Source organism: Saimiri boliviensis, chromosome 17, assembly GCF_048565385.1.
Source record: "Saimiri boliviensis isolate mSaiBol1 chromosome 17, mSaiBol1.pri, whole genome shotgun sequence".
In the NCBI taxonomy this organism is placed as follows: Eukaryota; Metazoa; Chordata; class Mammalia; order Primates; family Cebidae; genus Saimiri; species Saimiri boliviensis.
Genome location: NC_133465.1, coordinates 48245898 through 48264068, shown reverse-complemented (window position 1 = coordinate 48264068; position 18171 = coordinate 48245898). Strand labels below are relative to the sequence as shown.

The 18171-nt window shown below is 54.3% G+C and overlaps 2 protein-coding genes across 10 annotated transcripts; one reads left to right on the top strand and one right to left on the bottom strand.

Moving 5' to 3' along the window:
• Positions 1 to 100: 100 nt before the first annotated feature.
• Positions 101 to 1159, top strand: COA3 (cytochrome c oxidase assembly factor 3). The gene is made up of 2 exons (XM_003942740.2): positions 101 to 352; positions 671 to 1159. The coding sequence occupies exons 1-2, from the start codon at positions 139 to 141 to the stop codon at positions 775 to 777; spliced, it is 321 nt and encodes a 106-aa protein (XP_003942789.1). The 5' UTR covers positions 101 to 138; the 3' UTR covers positions 778 to 1159.
• A 581-nt stretch (positions 1160 to 1740) lies between these two features.
• WNK4 (WNK lysine deficient protein kinase 4) lies at positions 1741 to 17589 on the bottom strand. Of its 9 annotated transcripts, none has more exons than XM_010330590.3 (19): positions 16803 to 17586; positions 15193 to 15365; positions 13964 to 14184; positions 13551 to 13708; positions 12979 to 13067; positions 12683 to 12899; positions 10190 to 10454; positions 9840 to 9961; positions 9537 to 9607; positions 9330 to 9447; positions 8939 to 9055; positions 4732 to 4869; positions 4109 to 4163; positions 3427 to 4007; positions 3288 to 3348; positions 2772 to 3180; positions 2483 to 2682; positions 2224 to 2321; positions 1741 to 2118 (listed from the first exon to the last, which is right to left on the bottom strand). In XM_010330590.3, exons 1-19 carry the CDS (start codon positions 17415 to 17417, stop codon positions 2116 to 2118), a joined length of 3711 nt encoding a protein of 1236 aa, XP_010328892.2. In that variant the 5' UTR covers positions 17418 to 17586; the 3' UTR covers positions 1741 to 2115. The 9 variants fall into 9 exon arrangements, with proteins under 9 accessions (XP_010328892.2, XP_003942790.2, XP_039331702.1 ...); XM_003942741.4 differs by having other exon boundaries at positions 9549 to 9607; positions 16803 to 17585; XM_039475768.2 differs by having other exon boundaries at positions 1741 to 2321; positions 16803 to 17589.
• Between the last annotated feature and the right edge of the window lie 582 nt (positions 17590 to 18171).

The window sequence follows — 18171 nt, the reverse complement described above, 5'->3', positions numbered from 1 at the left end:
TCCCCCTGTGCCCGAGAACCTTGGCTCTGCCCGGGAAAGGGCACGCGGACTACAACTCCCAGCGTCCACCGCAGCGGCCAAGGACTACTGTTCCCAGCGAGCCCCACGCGGCTGGACCGCAAAGGGAGGAGCGGCAACATGGCGGCGTCGGGCGGTGGTGACCCTCTGGATGCTAAGCCTGGAGAGGCCCAGTTCGCTCAGCGTATCGACCCGACTCGGGATAAGCTGACACCTGAGCAACTTCATTTCATGCGGCAGGTGCAGCTTGCCCAGTGGCAGAAGGCCCTACCACAGCGGCGGACCCGGAACATCGTGACCGGCCTAGGCTTCGGGGCCCTGGCGTTAGCTATTTGTATCCGCCCGTGTTGTAGACTCCAGGGGACCGTATATAGGGGAAGGGGCAAGGGAACAGAATGTGCAGGAAGGCCGAACCACCCGTTTAACTTTTGAGTAAAAGGGGATTAGTAGCTTCCCTTGTTATTCCTAAGGTACTCTTTTAATTTGATTTATTAATAATAACGGAGTTGGAGTTTAGTGCCTAGAAAGAGCAGCGGGCGGGAAGCTGGAATCACTGGAATCACTGATTTGGGAGAGTAACAAGAGTGGCAGAGCAAATTTAGCAAAGGGGAATGTACATATTCCAAGTGGTTTCCTGAACCTACCTCCCCAGATGGTTACACCTTCTACTCGGTTTCTCAGGAGCGTTTCCTAGATGAGCTAGAAGAAGAGGCCAAAGCTGCTCGAGCCCGAGCTCTGGCAAGGGCGTCAGGATCCTAATATGGATGCATATTGGACATCTCCAACCTGCTGGAACCCTTTCACGTGGTGAATGATGCCCCATGACCCTTACTAACCTTGGACCATGCTTGAGCTCAAGAAACCAGGGAGTTATGCATTTGGCCACTGTCAAAAGAACAGAACTTTGCCTGCAGCACATTTGCTGTGTACGGTGACTGAGCCCTTTCTTGTAGTTTGTTTCCTTGAGAAGTGTGCGTTTGACCTTGGCTTTTCCCAGAGTTTCTTTATGGTTTACCCCCTTCACCTTCCAGGGACACAACTGTTAATGGGGTTGGGCGTGGCAGCTCTGTGCAGTGTTGGAGCCTACAGTGGGATAGATAGGGTCAAGTTGAGAATAATAAACTGAATCATCTCTCCTGGAGTCATGTGAGTGTGGAGGCTGTGAGGCAGCATATGGCACTTCATGCTGGAAAGCTTCACAGGTGGTAGCTGCAGTGGTGGCATTGCCCCAGGGAGCTGTAAATGTTTAACTAGAATTACTTTTTCCATGAGATCTTTCCACCTGATTTAAGGGAGAGATCACTGGGCTGTTTTGAGACTGAACCCACATCTTAGGGGAAGGAAGGTCACTCTTCTGCCCTCTACCCACAAGAACATACTGTAACTTTCCCATCACCAGAGAGAGGGAGAGAGAGAGAGAGGTGGATGAATGGTGAGAGACAAGCAGCCTTCATTCTTTTAACTTTCCCTGGTACCTGCCTGTACAGGTCTACGGTGGGATCTGGAGGGGATCCTAACTTGGTCAAGTGGATCACTGACTTTGCAGTTTCCTCATTAACTGATGGCAGGAAGCCAGAGGGCTGGGCAGCTTCCACCCCTGCCTCCCATGGTGAAAAGAGAGTCCCTTTTAAATCCTCCCCTGCTTCATTCACCCCACAGGGCTTTGCCCATCCCCCACCACCACCCAGTTTCTAAGGCATGGCATATGGATCCACAATGTCCTTGTTTCCAGCATTTTTATTGGTTGCTGCTAATGTGGTGTGAGCATATCCCCTGCACTCTCCCAGCTGGGAGTGGGCCCCTTTAGAAGCATCTGGGATTGGGCGGGATTGCTTAGTGGTTGACTCTTGGCAGGGGAGGGGGTAGATGAAGATGGTAGGCTGTGGAACTGACACCTCCACACAGCAAACAGTTCAACATATGTTTGGCTCTTCACTATAATGGAGCTGCACTCTCCATGCCCCCCTGGCCCTCTACCGGCTCAGTGCTGGGATCTTCCTTGCTCAGTTGTGTTGGTCAGAAAAGCATCAGATTCTGAGAACACAGGCTCCATGGTGGGCCCTGGTGTGAGGGAGATACACGGCTTCTGTTCAGTATTCACTGGAGGGAAAAGAAAAGTGATGACGAACCTCCAAGGTGGGAAGAAGGCAAAGCTGCAGCCAGGTACCGTTCCCTGGGCTCTCCCTCCCTTGGGCCCGCCCTCACCATCCTGCCAACATCCCCGGCGAATGTCACCCCCTTGCTTGCCCGCTGCTCCTGGGAGCCGGTGCTGCTGCCACTCAGGGAGTTCCTTCGCATGATGCCTGGTAGCAGGATAGGGGAGGGAGAGCACTAAGTGAGGAAAAGGGAGGTGGGGAGAGGGGGGCTAGTCTCCCCCCGAGCAGACCCCCAGGGCCTGGAGAAAACTGAGTGGATAGGAAGGGGTCTCAGGGAAAAGATGGAAGCTGGGTGACTGCAGTCTCACCAGGGCCTGGGGGCTCAGAGCGCTGTAGGCTGTTGCGGCGGGAGGTGGGAAAGCTGCCCTTGGAGAGGCGGCGCTGGCGGCTGGACAGCATAGCAGCTGGGGCCACAATACCCGGTGGAGGCTGCTTCCCCAGTCGGCTGTACAAGTCTTCAATTTCCTTTTTCTGTAGGGTCTGTAGTGTTTCCACCTCTGATAAGTGCCTGAGGATGCATGGAAGGCAGGAAAGGGCTAGCCACACCCCTCGCTCTCCCAGGTTCACCTCTTGCTCCTCCATCCTCCCTGAACTCACTTCTGTCGAAGACTCTGCAGCTCAGCCCAGAACTCTTCATCTTCCCCGCTGCTTTCTGACTCCTCGCTGCTCAGACACAGGCGGCTGTAGGAGTAGTTCATCCACACAGGGCTGGGATGACTCAGGGGTGGGGGGCTGCCCCCACCTTGGGGTTCCTTCCCATCATCTCCTTCCTCCTCAGCTCCAGCCCCCAGACCCTCAGCTGCACGGTCGCTCTCAGCCAGAGCTTCCCTGGTCTCTGGCCCGCCTCCAGCACTGTCCTCTGTATCTGAGCTCTCTGAAGTGAGCTGAGGGGTTGAAGGTTTCGGAGAACCGGAGAGAGTGGGGGATGCTGGCTGCAGGGGAAGAGGCTCAGCCAGTTCCTTGGGTGACGTCACTTGGAAACGCCCAACAAGCTGTGGCTTTCCCTCTGTAGGGTGACAAGGAGGAAGCCATGAGGAAAGGAGAGCAGTCAGTGACAGGATAGACAGCAAGTAGGGATAATGGCGGGGGAAAGTCAGTGATCAGAGGCCTCACCTTCAGAGATGGGTGCCAGCCTGGCTTCACCTGGGAGGGGACGAGCAGGAGTTGGCAAGGCCTAGAAAGTGTAGGTCCATGAGAAGGGAGACGTGTAGGATGGAGTCTCCCTAATCATCCCTCTTCGTTTTCTACTCACCTCACTCTCCACCTCAGCTGTGTGGGGTGAAGGGCTCTCCTGGCCACAAGGAGCAAGGGGAGGGGGAAGTGGCAGGCTAGGGAGGGGACAAGGAGGGGCTGGAGGAGACTGGGAAAGGAGCCCGGGTGAGGGGGACAGCAGGGACTGGGCCACAGTCATCACAGCCAGTGAGAAGGCACTAGCCAGAGAGAGGAGAGGGGCTGCTGTGGTGGAGGGGAGGGAAGAAGTGGAGGGGCACAGGGGAACAAAAGGGGGACTAAGAGTGACCTGAGAACAACTGGGAGAGAATGCAGGTGGAGAACTCGGGAGAGAACTCTGGGGAAACTGAGAGGGTGGGACTGGAAACTCGGGGGCACTGGAGAACGGGAGTAGAGAGTTGGGGGGGTGTGGAAAGGGATTTGAGACCTGGGAAGAAATGGGGGCGAATGGGGAGGGGCTGGAATGACATAGGGGAGACGTGATGGGGAAGATGGGACCTGGGGAAATGGGGGTTCCAGGAGACAAAGGAGTTCCCGAAGATGAGGAGGTAGAGAAGCCTGCCCAGCTCCTGTGCTCCAGGGAGGTGCTGCTCTGGGGCTCTGCTGGGAAGGAGGGTATGTTGAGACGACAGTCCCACATGTCCTATGCCCTTCCCAGGAGCCACCCCAAGGGTTAGGATGAGCAAGGACACAACAGTACGTACCGTTGGATGAGTCTGGGAGCGGGGCGGGCAGGGCAGGTAATGGTGCTGGCTCCTCCTGAGGCAGAGAAAGAAGTCCATAGTCACAGTCGGGAATAGCAGTCTGAGATGGAAGGTTTCAGACCAGGGTTCCTAAGCTAGGACCCATGAACCTCCAGGAGTCCATACATGAGTTTCAAGGGATTCAGTAGCATATGTGCTGAAATGTAGGGGTAAAAGGGCATAATGTCTGCAACTTACTCTCAAGTGGTTCAGAAAAATATATTATGTGTGCACACATACAGAGAGGGGAGAGGAAGAGAGAATGATAATGCTAAGGTGGCCAAACACTAACAACTGGCAAATCTGGGCAAAGGGTGTCCAGGGGTTCTTTGTACAATTCTTGCAACTTCTCTCCACAAGTCTGAAATTATTTCAAAATAATGAGTTAAAAGTATGCATTGAACAAGTTTTCTAGAACAAGAGTCCATGGCTTTCATCATATTCTCAAATGGGGTAAGGGCCACTGTTTTAGGGCCCGAGAGATGAAGAGGAGTTAGATCCAATTACTCTCTGCTGAAGGCAGAGAGTAATGAAGCCTGGAGCAGGGAGTTCATTTCCCCTGGAAGTGTCCAGAGGGGTCGGACCTGGGTACATAGGGTGTCTTCAGCAGCCTCCACAGGGCCAGTGTCTCTCTTCAACAGGGTCTCCACTCTCTGGATAATCTCCCGAATCCGTCTGAGAAATCCATCTCGCTCCGAGGGCAGAATGAACTCATTATACACCTGGTGAGGGTCAATAGGATGTGGGGGTAGAGTTTGTTATCTCACTCATCCCTCTCCCCCTGCTTCTGATCTTAAGAAATCAAGCAAGGCCCAATGGCTCACAGCTGTAATCCTAGCACTTTGGGAGGCTGAGGCGGGAAGATCACCTGAGGTCAGGAGTTTTAGACCAGCCTGGCCAAGGTTTCTACTAAAGGCCAACCTTTAGTAGAAACGCTTGTCTACTAAAATACAAAAATGAGCTGGGCATGATGCCAGACACCTGTAGTCCCAGTTACTTGGGAGGCTGAGGCAGGAGAATCTCTTGAACCCAGGAAGCAGAGGTTGCAGTGAACAGCAGTCACATCACTACACTCTAGCCTGGGTAGCTGAGAGAGATTTCATCTCAAAATAAATAAATAAATAAACTTTTTACTGCTTCTGCCAACCAGCAACCTAAAACAAGCAAATACCTATTGTGTTCTAGGCACTGTGTGGTGTAAGGAGAAATGCAGCCTAGAAGGAAAGGTTCTAACATTCTTAGGATGCATGTATATACCAGATACTTTGCATATATTATCACGATTAACACCACCAACTTTCTGGGGTCTATATTAACATTGCTGTGGTGCTGGGCGCTGTGGCTCATGCCTGCAATCCCAACTCTTCGGGAGGCAGAGGCAGGAGGATAGCTTGAGCCCAGGAGTTCAAGACCTGCCTGGGCAATATAACAAGACACCATTCTCCACAAAAAGGAGAAAAACAAAAAGACAAAAAAATTGCTGTGGTAGAATTAAGATAACCAATGCTCAAAGAGGTTAAGTTCAGTCTGCCTAAGGTCACAGGATTTAAACCCACATCTATCTAAATTTTTATATTTTTAGTAGAGAGAGGGCTTCACCGTGTTGGCCAGGCTGGTCTTGAACTCCTGACCGCAAGTGATTCACCTGCCTCGGCCCCCCAAAGTGCTGGGATTATAAGCGTGAGCCACCAAGCCTGGTCTATTCTTTTTTTTCCTTTTTTTTGGAGACAGTTTCACTCTGGTTGCCCAGGGTGGAGTGCAATGGCACGATCTTGGCTCACCACAACCTTTGCCTCCCGAATTCAAGTGATTCTCCTGCCTCAGCCTCCTGAGTAGCTAGGATTACAGGCATGCACCGCCATGCCCGGCTAATTTTGTATTTTTTACTAGAGACAGGGTTTCTCCATGTTGGCCAGGCTGGTCTCAAACTCCCGACCTCAGGTGATACGCCCGACTCAGCCTCCCAAAGTGCCAGGATTACAGGCATGAGCCACCACACCTGGTACGGCCTATTCTTAACATAGTGAGGACTCAAGTGTAGCTGAGTGTGCTGTGAATTTTAAAGGCCATACTTTGGAATTTGGACCTTACTCTAGAACCGCAAGTAGCCACTAAAGAATTTGGGGTGAAAAATCAACAGATCAGATCCAAGTCTCAGGAGAACTCTGCTGCAGAGGTGTGGAGGGTGGACTGGGTAAGGAGAGAAAAGGGGAAAGGACTCGGTGTGTGGGGTGGGGTCGCTTTGGCTGTGCGGGATCAGAAGGGGCTTGAGGCCCAATACAGAAGGCTCTCAGGGTGAGAGACCCTTCAGTAGATAAAGGCAGAGGCAGGAATGCACCCAGCCTCTTCAGAGGACCATTCTGAAACCAGTATGGCTTGGAGGGAAGACTCTGAAAGGGTCAAGTGGTTTGACAGGAGGTGATGAGCCTTGTGTGCCAGGTGAGATTGTGTCTTTGTCCTGGATACAAGGGGAATGACATGGTGGAGGAGAAGCTTTAGAGAGGGCTCCTGATGCCTTTCGTTTCTCCCACTCTCTCCCCTCCTTCACCCCAGGGGCTGGCATCCACCTCCTCTACTCCACTGAAACTGGTCTCCCACAAAGATGTTCTAACAAAAGCCAGTGTGGTCTTGCCTGAGGATTCACCTTAACACCACCTCCGTGAAACTCTCTCCTCACTCAGTTTTTACTCACATCCTCCTACCTCTCTGGCTTCATCTCTGTGTCCTTCCATGACCTATCCTCCTGCTTCCCATTCCAGAATGGATGGTATGCCCTGGGTCACACTCTCCAGCCCTCTATGTCTCTGGCTTTGCAGGCTCATCTCCCTTCACTCTCAACTCTGTGCTGACCACTCCTTAATCCACCTCTCTCCAGCCCTGCTGACCCATTTCCCATGGCTTGGGAGGATCTTGGTCTTGGCTTTTCCTTCTTCACTGAAGCTCATCAAGGCCCTTTAAAAAAAGACTTTCACTTCTAACTTCCTCTCTCCTTTGGTGGCCTACAAGTTGTCCTTGATATTTCTTCTCCCCAACTCCCTATCATATCAACTCAGCAAATATTTATTGAGCATCTACTGTGTACTAGGTACTACTGTATTACATCAATAAGCTACTGGATTACAGAGTAACTTATTTTCCCGAAACAACCCTCAAGTTCACCCTTTCTCCTCTTCCCTCCCATAAGCCACCCTCTTCTTTGTCCACATGTGGCTTCCTGGGCCTACCTCCCAGTTATTTTCCTTTCCTCTAACCCCCTTCCACATCCCATGGCAGATGGTCTTCACCAAGCCTACTGTCACCATGTTACACTCTGCCTAACTTTTTTTTATTTTTTGATACAAAGTCTCACTCTGCCTCCCAGGCTGGAGTGCAGTGGCATGATCACAGCTCACTGCAGCCTTGACCTCTCAGGCTCAAATGATCCTCCCAACTCAGCCTCCCAAGTAGTTGGGACTACAGGCATGTGCCACCACACATGGCTAATTTTAAAAATTTTTTGTAGAGATAGGGTCTTGCTATGTTTCCTAGGGTGGTCTTAAACTCCTGGGCTCAAGTGATCCTCCTATTTCATCCTCCCAGAGTGCTGGGATTACAGGTGTGAGCCACTGGACCCAGCCCACTCGGCCTAACTCTTTTTTTTTTTTTTTTTTTGAGATGGAGTTTCGCTTTTATTACCCAGGCTGGAGTGCAATGGCGCGATCTCGGCTCACCGCAACCTCCGCCTCCTGGGTTCAGGCAATTCTCCTGCCTCAGCCTCCTGAGTAGCTGGGATTACAGGCACGCGCTGCCATGCCCAGCTAATTTTTGGTATTTTTAGTAGAGACGGGGTTTCACCATGTTGACCAGGATGGTCTCGATCTTTTGACCTCGTGATCCACCCGCCTCGGCCTCCCAAAGTGCTGGGATTACAGGCTTGAGCCACCGCGCCCAGCTCAGCCTAACTCTTAACACTGTCTATCTTGTAATCTGGGCCCACGCTACCTACCCAGCTTCATTTCCCACAGTTCTATAGGAATCTTTACTTCCAATGACAGTGGTTTCCTCATGAAGCCCTCCCAGCCCCATATTCCAAGTCGTTCTCTACTTGGAATGCCTCTGCTTATGCTGTCCCTACATAGGGATGCCCTTTACAGCCTTTCTACCCTTCATGGCCTTTCTGGTCCATCCGCCAAGATCCTGGGTAAGCCCACTGCCCCTGCTGCCCAGCCCATCCTTCCCTCCAGCCACAGTATTGCACGTCTACCAGGCACTTACACGTAGCACTTGTGTGCACCTGGTCAATGTGAGTCTCAAATTGCTCCAGCTGAGAAGCCAAACCTCACTGGATAAACAGAAATCTCCCCAAAAACAAGGGCTGTGTTAAGTGTCAACCAGTGCTTTAAAAATGCTTGCTGTCGCCGGGTGTGGTGGCTCATGCCTGTTATCCCAGCACTTTGGGAGGCTGAGGTGGGTGGATCATCTGAGGTCAGGAGTTCGATTCCAGCCTGACCAACATAGTGAAACCTCATCTCTACTGAAAAACACAAAAATTAGCTGGACGTGGTGGTGGGTGCCTGTAATCCCAGCTATTCGGGAGGCTGAGGCAGGAGAATCGCCAGAACCCAGGATGCAGAGATTGCAGTGAGCCAAGATTTCGCCATTGCACCCCAGCCTGGGGGACATGGAGACTCCATGTCAAAAAAAAAAAAAAACCCTTGCTCTCGAATCAGTGGGTTTCAGCCCCAGCGGACATCAGGAGGGAGACTCTTGTTCCAGATCCAAACACTCTGTTCTCATCTCTCTCCCCCTCACCATGGCAGCTGCAATCTCTTCCGGGCTGTCCCCATCCAGATCAAATCGGAAGGTCACCATCTTGCTGTTGTGAGTCTGTAGCTGGCACTCAACCACTCTGTCATTCTGGTCTGAGACCTTCAGATTCAAAGTCAGCAGAGGGGAGGAGGTCAAGCCCTCTGTCATCATGCTGTGTCTCCACTCTACCCCAACCAAGTGACAGTAGCCAGACTGAACTTGGAGATAAGTAGACCCAACCCCTAAAGTCTGGTATTAAAAACTAGATTGGCTGCCTCTTGAGTACCAGTCACACACTGCTTCTCCCCTTTTCTGGTCGACCTCCCCCACATCCTGCTGACACTTCCCTCCTGGCCCTGTAGGTTACTCTCCATCTCCTGTGCCCCTTCCTTACACTAGTGACCCGCAGTCGGGATCGGGGTCTGCGCCGGAGATTCCTCCCAGGGGGTCTCCTCATTTGTCCCATCCCTTCTCCCACATCGCTAAGGCCTGATGCTGCATCTGAGGCATAGCTGGAAAAGGGAAAGGACATAGAATGACGGTCTGAGCAGACACTGGGACCCCAGTGACCCATGTGTCTCATCCCAGCACCCCAACTTACCCTAGAACATACCTGTCCCCAGGGGAAAAGTCACTTCCAGGGCCAGAACGTGGAATGGATAGGGCAAAAGCCTGAAACAGAATGAGGGCTCATGAGGTCAGGAAGATAACTGTTGCGATCTAGGGAGATGTTACCAAGGATGCTCGGAGGATATTAGGGAATTAAATGGAATTAGGGAAGAGGAGGACAAGAGTGGTGGATTCCCAGGGACATCAGGCTGGATCATGAGATTGGGTTTCTCAAGGAGGGAAGTAGGTCATAGGCTTGGAATGGCTGGGAGCCCCCCATGTGGCCCCCTCTCACCGAGGGCAGGCAGAGATGGGACTCAGCTGGGCTGGATGGCACCCCCCTAGGGGGCTGAAGGGCAGGGTCTGAGGCATCCAGGAAGCCGGACGAGCTGAGGTAGCCATCGGTCTCGCAATCCGCTGGTGAGGGAGGGGATCAAAAAAAGGGGAAATAAAAGGGAGTGGGAGAAGAAGGGGCCTGCCTAAGCAAGGGGGGCCTGGAGCTGTGGGAGAGTTCCTTCCAGGAGGGAGCTTCATGGCCACAGGTGGAAGGCAGGGTAAGTGACTGCTGCAGGGGTCGGATTTCTGGGTTGGGGACAGAGGCCAAGGTGTTTTGGGACCTATGTCTCAAGATCAGAGGAGACTTACAGGTGGTAGATGAGTAGCTTGCATGGCGGAAAAGGAAGGGCTGGTGCTGGTCTGCCTCTGGCTCCTCAGGCTCAGCAGGGAAGACACTGTGAGGATGGGGAGCCATGGGTGCAGTTGCTGGTGGAGGTCCTGGCTCCGGTGGGAGTGTCTCCAGTTCCCTAGCTTTACGAAGCTTCTCACGCTTTCGCTGGATGGCGGCAACCCGTTCTCGTACTGCACGGGCCACTGGCTGGTAATCGGCTTCACAGACCAAGCCCAGAGCCACCTGGAGTTGGGGTGGGGGTGAGGAACACAGCTTGGGTCCCCTCCTCAAAGATCCATCAGATCACTTCTTGGGACCTCCAGAATATGAGAGGAAGGAAACCAACACTTCCTGTTTACCCACTATGTCTGCTAACCGGCAGCTCCTTACATTATCATCACTAGATCCAACAACCTTGTGGGATTAATCTTACTATCCCATTTCAGAGATTAATGAAGTGGCCGGTTCATAGTCATACAGTAAGTCAGTGGTTTCCAATGGGGAGAAGAGACATTTGGCAGTATCTAGAGACATTTTTAGTTGTCAAAACTGGAGGGTAGGTGTTACTGAATCTAGTGAGTGGAAGCCAGGGGTTCTTTTCAACATCTTACAATGCACGGGACAGTCCCTAAAACAAAGATGTCAACAGTGCCAAGGCCAAGAATCCCTTGTCAGCAATGGATCAGATTTGATCTCAGGTCAGGTTGGGCAGTGCTATGGAGACTTACTCTAAATTTCTAACACATTCTCAGGTTCTTGACCCACCATAGGTGGTCTCCACCCTTGCAAGTGTCATCTCTGTATTAGAAATCCCATACTTGGGGCCAGGCGCAGTGGCTCACAGCTGTTATCCCAGCACTTTGGGAGGCCAAGGCAGGTAGATTACCTGAGGTCAGGAGTTCGAGACCAGCCTGGCTAACGTGGTGAAACCCTGTCTCGAAAAAAAAAAAAAATCCCATACTTGGGGCCGGGTGCAGTGGCTCACACCTGTAATCCCAGAACTTTGGGAGGCCAAGACAAGTAGATCACTTGAGGTCAGGAGTTTGAGACCAGCCTGGCCAGCATGGTGAAACCCTGTCTCTACTAAAAATACAATTAGCTTGGCATTGTGGCTTGTGCCTGTAATCCTAGCTACTCAGGAGGCTGAGGCAGGAGAATCGCTTGAACCCAGTAGGCAGAGGTTGCCATGAGTTGAGATAGCACCATTTCACTCCAGCCTGAGTGACAGCAAGACTCCCTCAAAAATCCCACAGTCCCTTCAGGACTTCCTAAGCCACCCCCAAGCTTCTGCCCTTGCCTCTTACATCTCTTCTCTTCTACCAGCTTCCATTCATCACCTCTTCATTCCTTTTAGCCACAAACTTTGATGAGTGAGTAAAGGAGGTGGAGCAGAGTAACCTGATTTAAAATCTGAACCACCTCAGTTTCAATCCAGCTGTTCCACTTAATTACTTACTTGAGGCTCTGGACAAGGTATGCAACCTCTCTGAATTTCCATTTCCTCATCAATAAGTTGACATAAAACTGCTCTGTATGCAGAATGGGTAGCAAAGCTCAAATGCATGTGAAAATGGTTGGTTTTTTTTTTTTTTTAGATGGAATTTTGCTCTTGTTGACCAGGTTGGAATGCAGTGACTTGATCTCAGCTCACTGCAGCCTCCGCTTCCTAGGTTCAAGCAATTCTGCCTCAGCCTCTGAGTAGCTAGGATTCCAGGTGCGTGCTACCATGCCCAACTAATTTTTTGTATTTTTAGTAGAGACAGGGTTTTATCATGTTGGCCAGGCTGGTCTCGAAATCCTGACCTCAGGTGATTCACCGGCCTCAGCCTCCCAAAGTGCAGGGATTACAGGCGTGAGCCACTGTGCCCGGCAAAAGTGCTTTAAGCCATGTACAGATATGGGCTATGACTGAGCTCTTACTATGTGCCAAGCATTGCCAGGGATAGGAGAATCAGTAAGACACAGTCTCTGTCCTCAGGGAGTTTATAGTCTAGTGGAGAAGAAAGATAGGAACTTATTCAGCTTTAAGACAGGCAGGACCCATGGTGATGAGTGCTGTAACCAAGAACCTGTTGAAGTAGAAAGGAGCATTTAAGTTGGACTCCAGAGGGGACGGCTTTCCAAAATTGATGGTTCTGATCATGTTGGAAGAAAAAGAAAAAGAACAAGAGGGAGGGAGGAAAGAGGGAAAAGATAAATTGGCAAGAAGGGCATTCCAGGAAGAACAGCTCAGCTGGAGGTAAAGCAGGGACGCTGGAGGACCCAAGGCTCCTCTTGTAAAGAAAAACTGGGTGTGCGTGCGCATGAATTAGGGCTGGAGAGGCAGGGAGATGCTGCAGGAGATCTTGTGAGCGGGGAAGTGGCCTGCCCCCATCGCTGCCACCCCTCCTGCACCCATCCCTGTTGCACTATCCCCTCTGGTCAACGCCCTTTACACGCCCAGTGGCAGTACCAGTCTGTCCTCCACTCACCATCTCCTGTGCCACCTCCTCGGCCACGTCCCGGCCCAGCTGGAACAGGAACTCGATGGCCTGGTTGTCCCGTGGGCGCCCCCCGCGCCTCGAGTCCTCCATGCGCAGCCAGAGCTTGAGGCCTGGCTTCTCGCCGTCGTCCTCCTCCGCTAGTTCCACGTGCACACCGCGCTCCTCACGGAAGAAGGCGTGGGCCAGGAGGTCCTGGATGGTGAACCTGAGGGTGAGGCGTGGGTGAGCCGAGCCCGCCGCAGCCCGGGCCCCTTACTACCCACGCTCTGCCCTTTCACCCCCACCTCTCGTTCTTATCCGTGCGTATGCAGCCTTCAATGATCTCCTTCACCTCGGGTATCTTCACCTTGTAGAAGCTGTTCGGCTTTGTGCCCTGTGGAGAGGGGTTGCATGACACCGCCCATCCTCTGACCCCCAGCTCTCGGCTTCACACCCCCCACCCTTTACTCCATTCCTGCCTTAGGCAGCTGCACGTGCAGCTGCAAAAGCCTGACTGCTACTGCAAGATTTGATTTCAAATCCCAGTCCCCCCAATCAACCCAAGTATTTACAGTGTGACCTTGAACAAGTCTCCCACTATTTGTTCATCTGTAAATTGCAGGGAGGAACATTTGCCCTGCTCACCTCGACGGGCAGCTGGAAGGATTGGATGTGAGACTGGATGCGAAATTGTGAACTCTTGGGAGCACCACACACATTATTATTCTAAATAGCGTGTACATCCTTCTGGGTTCACCAAGGTATCTCTGTCTAGCCTGTTTTCGTGCAGGCAAAGGGCATTGACTGTGGGCTGGCCGGGCAGGAAAATGGGAAGTGGTCCTAGAATTCCCATTCCTGCCAATCCCATCCCTCTCACCGAAGTGACCTTGCGGTAGATTTGCGCGGCATTCTGGCACTCGGAGTATGGGTACTCAGAGGTGGCCATCTCCAGCATGCACATGCCAAATGCGTACACGTCCACGGCCTCATCATACTTTTCCTCATACATCTCGGGGGCCATGAATTCCGGGGTCCCTGTAGGGTTCACAGCAGGGATCAGGTTGCTGGGCACTCTGGCCTCGTCCTGCTCCTTGGGCTAGGCAGCCCTGGGCAACCCTGCACATGCAAGTGACCTCAGCCCACAGTGGGGTTGAGGGGGGATGCCATAGATCTCCCCAGCTTCCCTGTGGTCTGGTAATTCTGTGGACCTCGAAGGGCCTTGCTGAGGGGAGGGCATCCCCACGTTCTCTTCTGAGGTGGGGGAGGAAGGACCTTCCTGGAGAGACCCACCAATGACACTCTTGGCAAAGGAGGCACGCTTGAGTGTGGCCAGGCCCAGGTCCCCGATTTTGACAGAGCCAGTAGGGCCTGTGATAAAGACATTGTCGCACTTGAGGTCCCGGTGCAGGATGGGAGGAACCCGAGAGTGTAGGAAATGAAGCCCCCGAAGGATTTGGCGGCTCCAGCGCTGAAGGACTCTGGGCTTCATCTCCCGAAACCGCCTCAGGTACCTGGGGGAGGGAGCATAGCCAGGGTCGGTGGGGGACACATCCTCGGGGGAGGAGCCCTCTACTGGGAAGCTCCCCACTGTGGCACCCTGCTGCCACCTCCTCATCTTCTGCCAGCATTCTCCTAGCCTATGTCTGCCCGGCCCCAGGGAGCAACTGAGTCAGGGGATGTGGTGGATAGACATGATGTTACCAAACGGGTTGGAAGGTAAATTGATAGATAGGGCCTCCGCGGAGGTGCTTTGGGAGTGCAGGAAGAGACGACTAACTGCCCCGAGCATGAGGGAGGGCTTCAGAGAGGAAATACTTTTGTATTGCATCTTGAATGATGAGTAGAAGCTCAAAGGTGAAAGGGGGAAGGGATGGAGACTTTCCAGGCAGACAGGACACCATGCTCAAAGGCACGGAAAAAGCCAGGGCAGGGCAGAGTGGGAGGAGGTCCCAGGAATTCAGTGTGTCTAGAACTTAGGCTGAAAGCGGGGCTGTATCCTAAGCTTGGCAAAGGAGGCACGCTTGAGCATGGCCAGTGTGAGCAGATGAGCCCGTGTGGGTTTTATCCCGAGGCCATGAGAAAACTTGAAGGGGTTTTAAGGAGAGGAGTGACAGTTCAGATTTTCGACTGGGAAAGATCCTCCAGGCTGCAGGAAGATAGGATCACTTAGAGGGTGGCAGAGTTTGAGAAGACCCTTTAGGGGGCTGCTGCAGGGCTGCAGATCAGCAAGGTGGCATTGCGGTGGTGCCATGGATGGAGCAGTGAAAGCCAGGTGGGGAGAGGTTAAGGAGAGACGTGGAGACAGACTGATGAGGGGGCAGGGCGGAAAGAGAGGAGTCTGGCTGGAGTGCTAGGTGGACATAGCCACTCACCAAGGGAGGGACACAGGTTGGGTAAAGGGAGATGGTGAGCCTGGTTTTACACCTGGATATAGACAGTCTGAGGAGCCTGGGAGTTCAGGAAGCAGTGGGCACACATCCCAGCCTCCCTCTCCCCACCCACTCATGTGCAGAGCTCACGTCTTGAGCGTGCCCGAGGTCATGAGTTCGGTGACCAGCACGATGCAAACCTGGCCCCTCAGCACCGACTTCCAGGAATCATAGAAGCGGACGATGTTGGGGTGCTGCAGCCCCTTGAGCATCTCCACCTCCTCTGAGAAGCGCTGCCGCTCGGCTCTAGACAGTTTCCGAGTCTGTGGGATGGGGGACTGGTGTCATGTCAGGTCCAGGACCCCCATAGAAAGGAAGAGGGACACCTGCAGTGGGGTTGGGGAAGAGGTGAGGGTTGGTTCCCACAGATGGGCTGGGAGTAGTGGGATCACTCGCCCAATGGGCTGCAGACCCAGAACTTTCCAACAGTACCCATGTAAGCCGCTCCAAGGACACAACCAACCTGGGCCTGGGGCAGCCCCCTAGACCCCCTGCTGGACACAAGCGCCTTTATGCAGCCCCGTCCGGGAGCCCTGAGCTCAATAGTGCCTTTGTGGCTGCCCAGACTGGCCATGGGGCGGGAGGGGGTGCCCGGGGGATGGCAGAGAGCAGGCAGCAGGCGGGCAGCAGGAGACTGCTGGCAGGGAATTGGGGCCGGCAAGGGGGTTGGCCCCAGAAACCGGGAACTGCTAGATCCAGACTGAAGGTGGGAGGGCTGTGGAGGGAGGTACAGAGAAAGAAAGAAAAGATCCAGGACTAGGCGCCAGGAAGCCACCCCCCGCCCCCCATAGTTATCCCGCCCCGACTCCTCTCCCTCCTCTCACCCCCCAGTTTGGCTGCCGCTCCTGGCCTGGCCTAGAGCCTGGGGCGCGGCACTGGCAGGCACAAGGGGCGAGCCCTGTGCCAGGGCCAGAGAGGGACCCTTCCCTTAGGCTTTGTCCCCTGATCTGAATCCAAAGCTTTGGGCCCCAAGTTGACTGGGTTCTCCTAACCCACACGTAGCATGGGAGCAATGGGAGGAAGGTCCTCCCTGAAGCCCATGGGCTTAGTGCCTTTAGGTCTGGGAAGGGAGAGCACAGGTAGGCAGTGGGATGAGGATCAGAACTGCACTTATTCGAGAGCTGGGGCTCCCTATGTCTCCCCCTCCTCGCAACTGTGGAGAAGTCCAGAAGTCTGACTGCTCCAGAAGGGCTAGGGGACCCCATTCCGCTACAACTTCCCTAAATCTTTTGGAGTTGGAGAGGACCCTTGCTCACCTCCTGGCTTCCCGTCTCCCAACCTCCTAGTCTGCAAATAGGTGGGGGATGGGGAGGAGTGAGGCGATCAAGAGGACCAGGATCATAACTGAGGATCTCAGGACTTAGGGGAGAGGAAGGGATTGTGGATACCTACCAGCAGGAAACTGACCTGAATTGGCTCCCCAACCCAACTTCCTAGTTTCCACCTCTCAGGGTTGAGTATGGAGACTTTAAAGTGAGAATGTTCATGCCCATGGGAGAGTCGCCAGACACCACCTGCCTCAGTTTCTCTTGCAGCTAGAGTCAGCCAGATCATTCAGGGCAAAGACAGCAGAGGTGTCTGGACATTTGATTGGAAAAATAAATCCTTCCCTTGACGCTGTCTCCCCCACCCTCTGTCTCTCATCCTAAGACCTCCAGAGTCCCATCCCAAGGTGCCACCGAAGAGGCGCCCAGCCGCACCTGCAGCTCACACCAGGCCACCTCCACTGTGGTGTCGGTGTCTAGCCCTCGATACACGGTCTTGAAGGAGCCACGTCCAATTTCGATGTCAAACTTGAGGTATCGGCCGTCGGGGGACGTAGCCACAGCCTGGGTCTCCATGTCCTCCTTTTCTTCCTGCTCCCGCCGCCGTTCTAGGGCGACAGCTTCAGGGACCCTCAGCGGCTCCCTGGACCCTGGACCCACTGCAGAACCTGGGAGCTCGGGACGCGCGGAGTCTGCAGCCTTCACAGGGGCTCCCTTGGCCCACGTGCCCCCAGGGGGTTCTTTGGAGCCAGGCGGTGGGCTCCTCGCGGGGCCAGGACCATCAGAGTCCGGAGGATCGGGGGGTTCCGGAGAGGGTGTGGCTGGCAGGGACCAAGAGCTCAGCAGCCCCAAGTCGACTGAGCTACGGCGGCTGAGACGAGAAGAGCGCGCCCGGGGCTCTGCCTTCCCGGAGAAGCGCCGCGCTCGGCGGGGATGGGGCCCGGGACGGGGCGGCCCCGTGGAGGCAAGAGGCTGCGGGGGCCGGAGGGCCAGGTCGGCCTCAGTCTGGGACATGGGGACGGCGGTCTCCGTGGCCGGGGGTGCCAACATGAGGAAGGGCAGAGCGCCGAAGGGTGGAAAGCCAGACGGTCGAAGAGGCGGCGGCCTGACAGGCGGACCCGCTGGGTGCGCAGTGCTCCGGCTGAGCCGCTGGGGCCCGAGCCCCTGGCTCGGCCCGGCCCCGGCTCCGCCCCCGCCCCGCCCCGCGGCCCGCCCTTGCCCCCCAAGGCCACCCCTCCGAGTGGCTCGCGGTGTGGATGAGCAGCCCCTCACCTTAGTCGCCGCCCCACCCAGCAGTTTCCCCTTATCTCCCGAGCCTCCCCGGCCAGTCTCACTCCAAGGCCAGAACTAAGTGCGAGACCGCGCTGGATCCTCCCGCACTAAGAGTGCGCAAACCTGTTTGTGCGCGGGGATCGGGGGGCAGGGGGAGTTGAGGGGGGAGACGACACCCAGACAGGAGAGGAAACGTGCCTGCGGCTCCCGGGCTCTAGTAGGGGGTTACTTAGAGGGAGACTACCACCGGCCTGCACACCCCAGATAAGGCAGCACCACCCCCTCCGAACCGTCCGGAGTAGCCCCAGGCCGACCATACAGAGGTCAGTGGAAAGATCCGACGTTGTCGTCCCTCTGGTCTGCATAGGGATGGGTGTGTGCTCCCCAGGATAAGTCCCTCCCCCAAACCGAGAGCCCGGTCGGTCATCCATCCCCTCCAGGCCACCTTGGCCGCAGCCTGGCCCTGGCCAGAGTGGCTGTTTTTGCTATGTGGGCTCTCCTTCCTCCCCTTCTGTTTGCCGAAGTCTCCAAT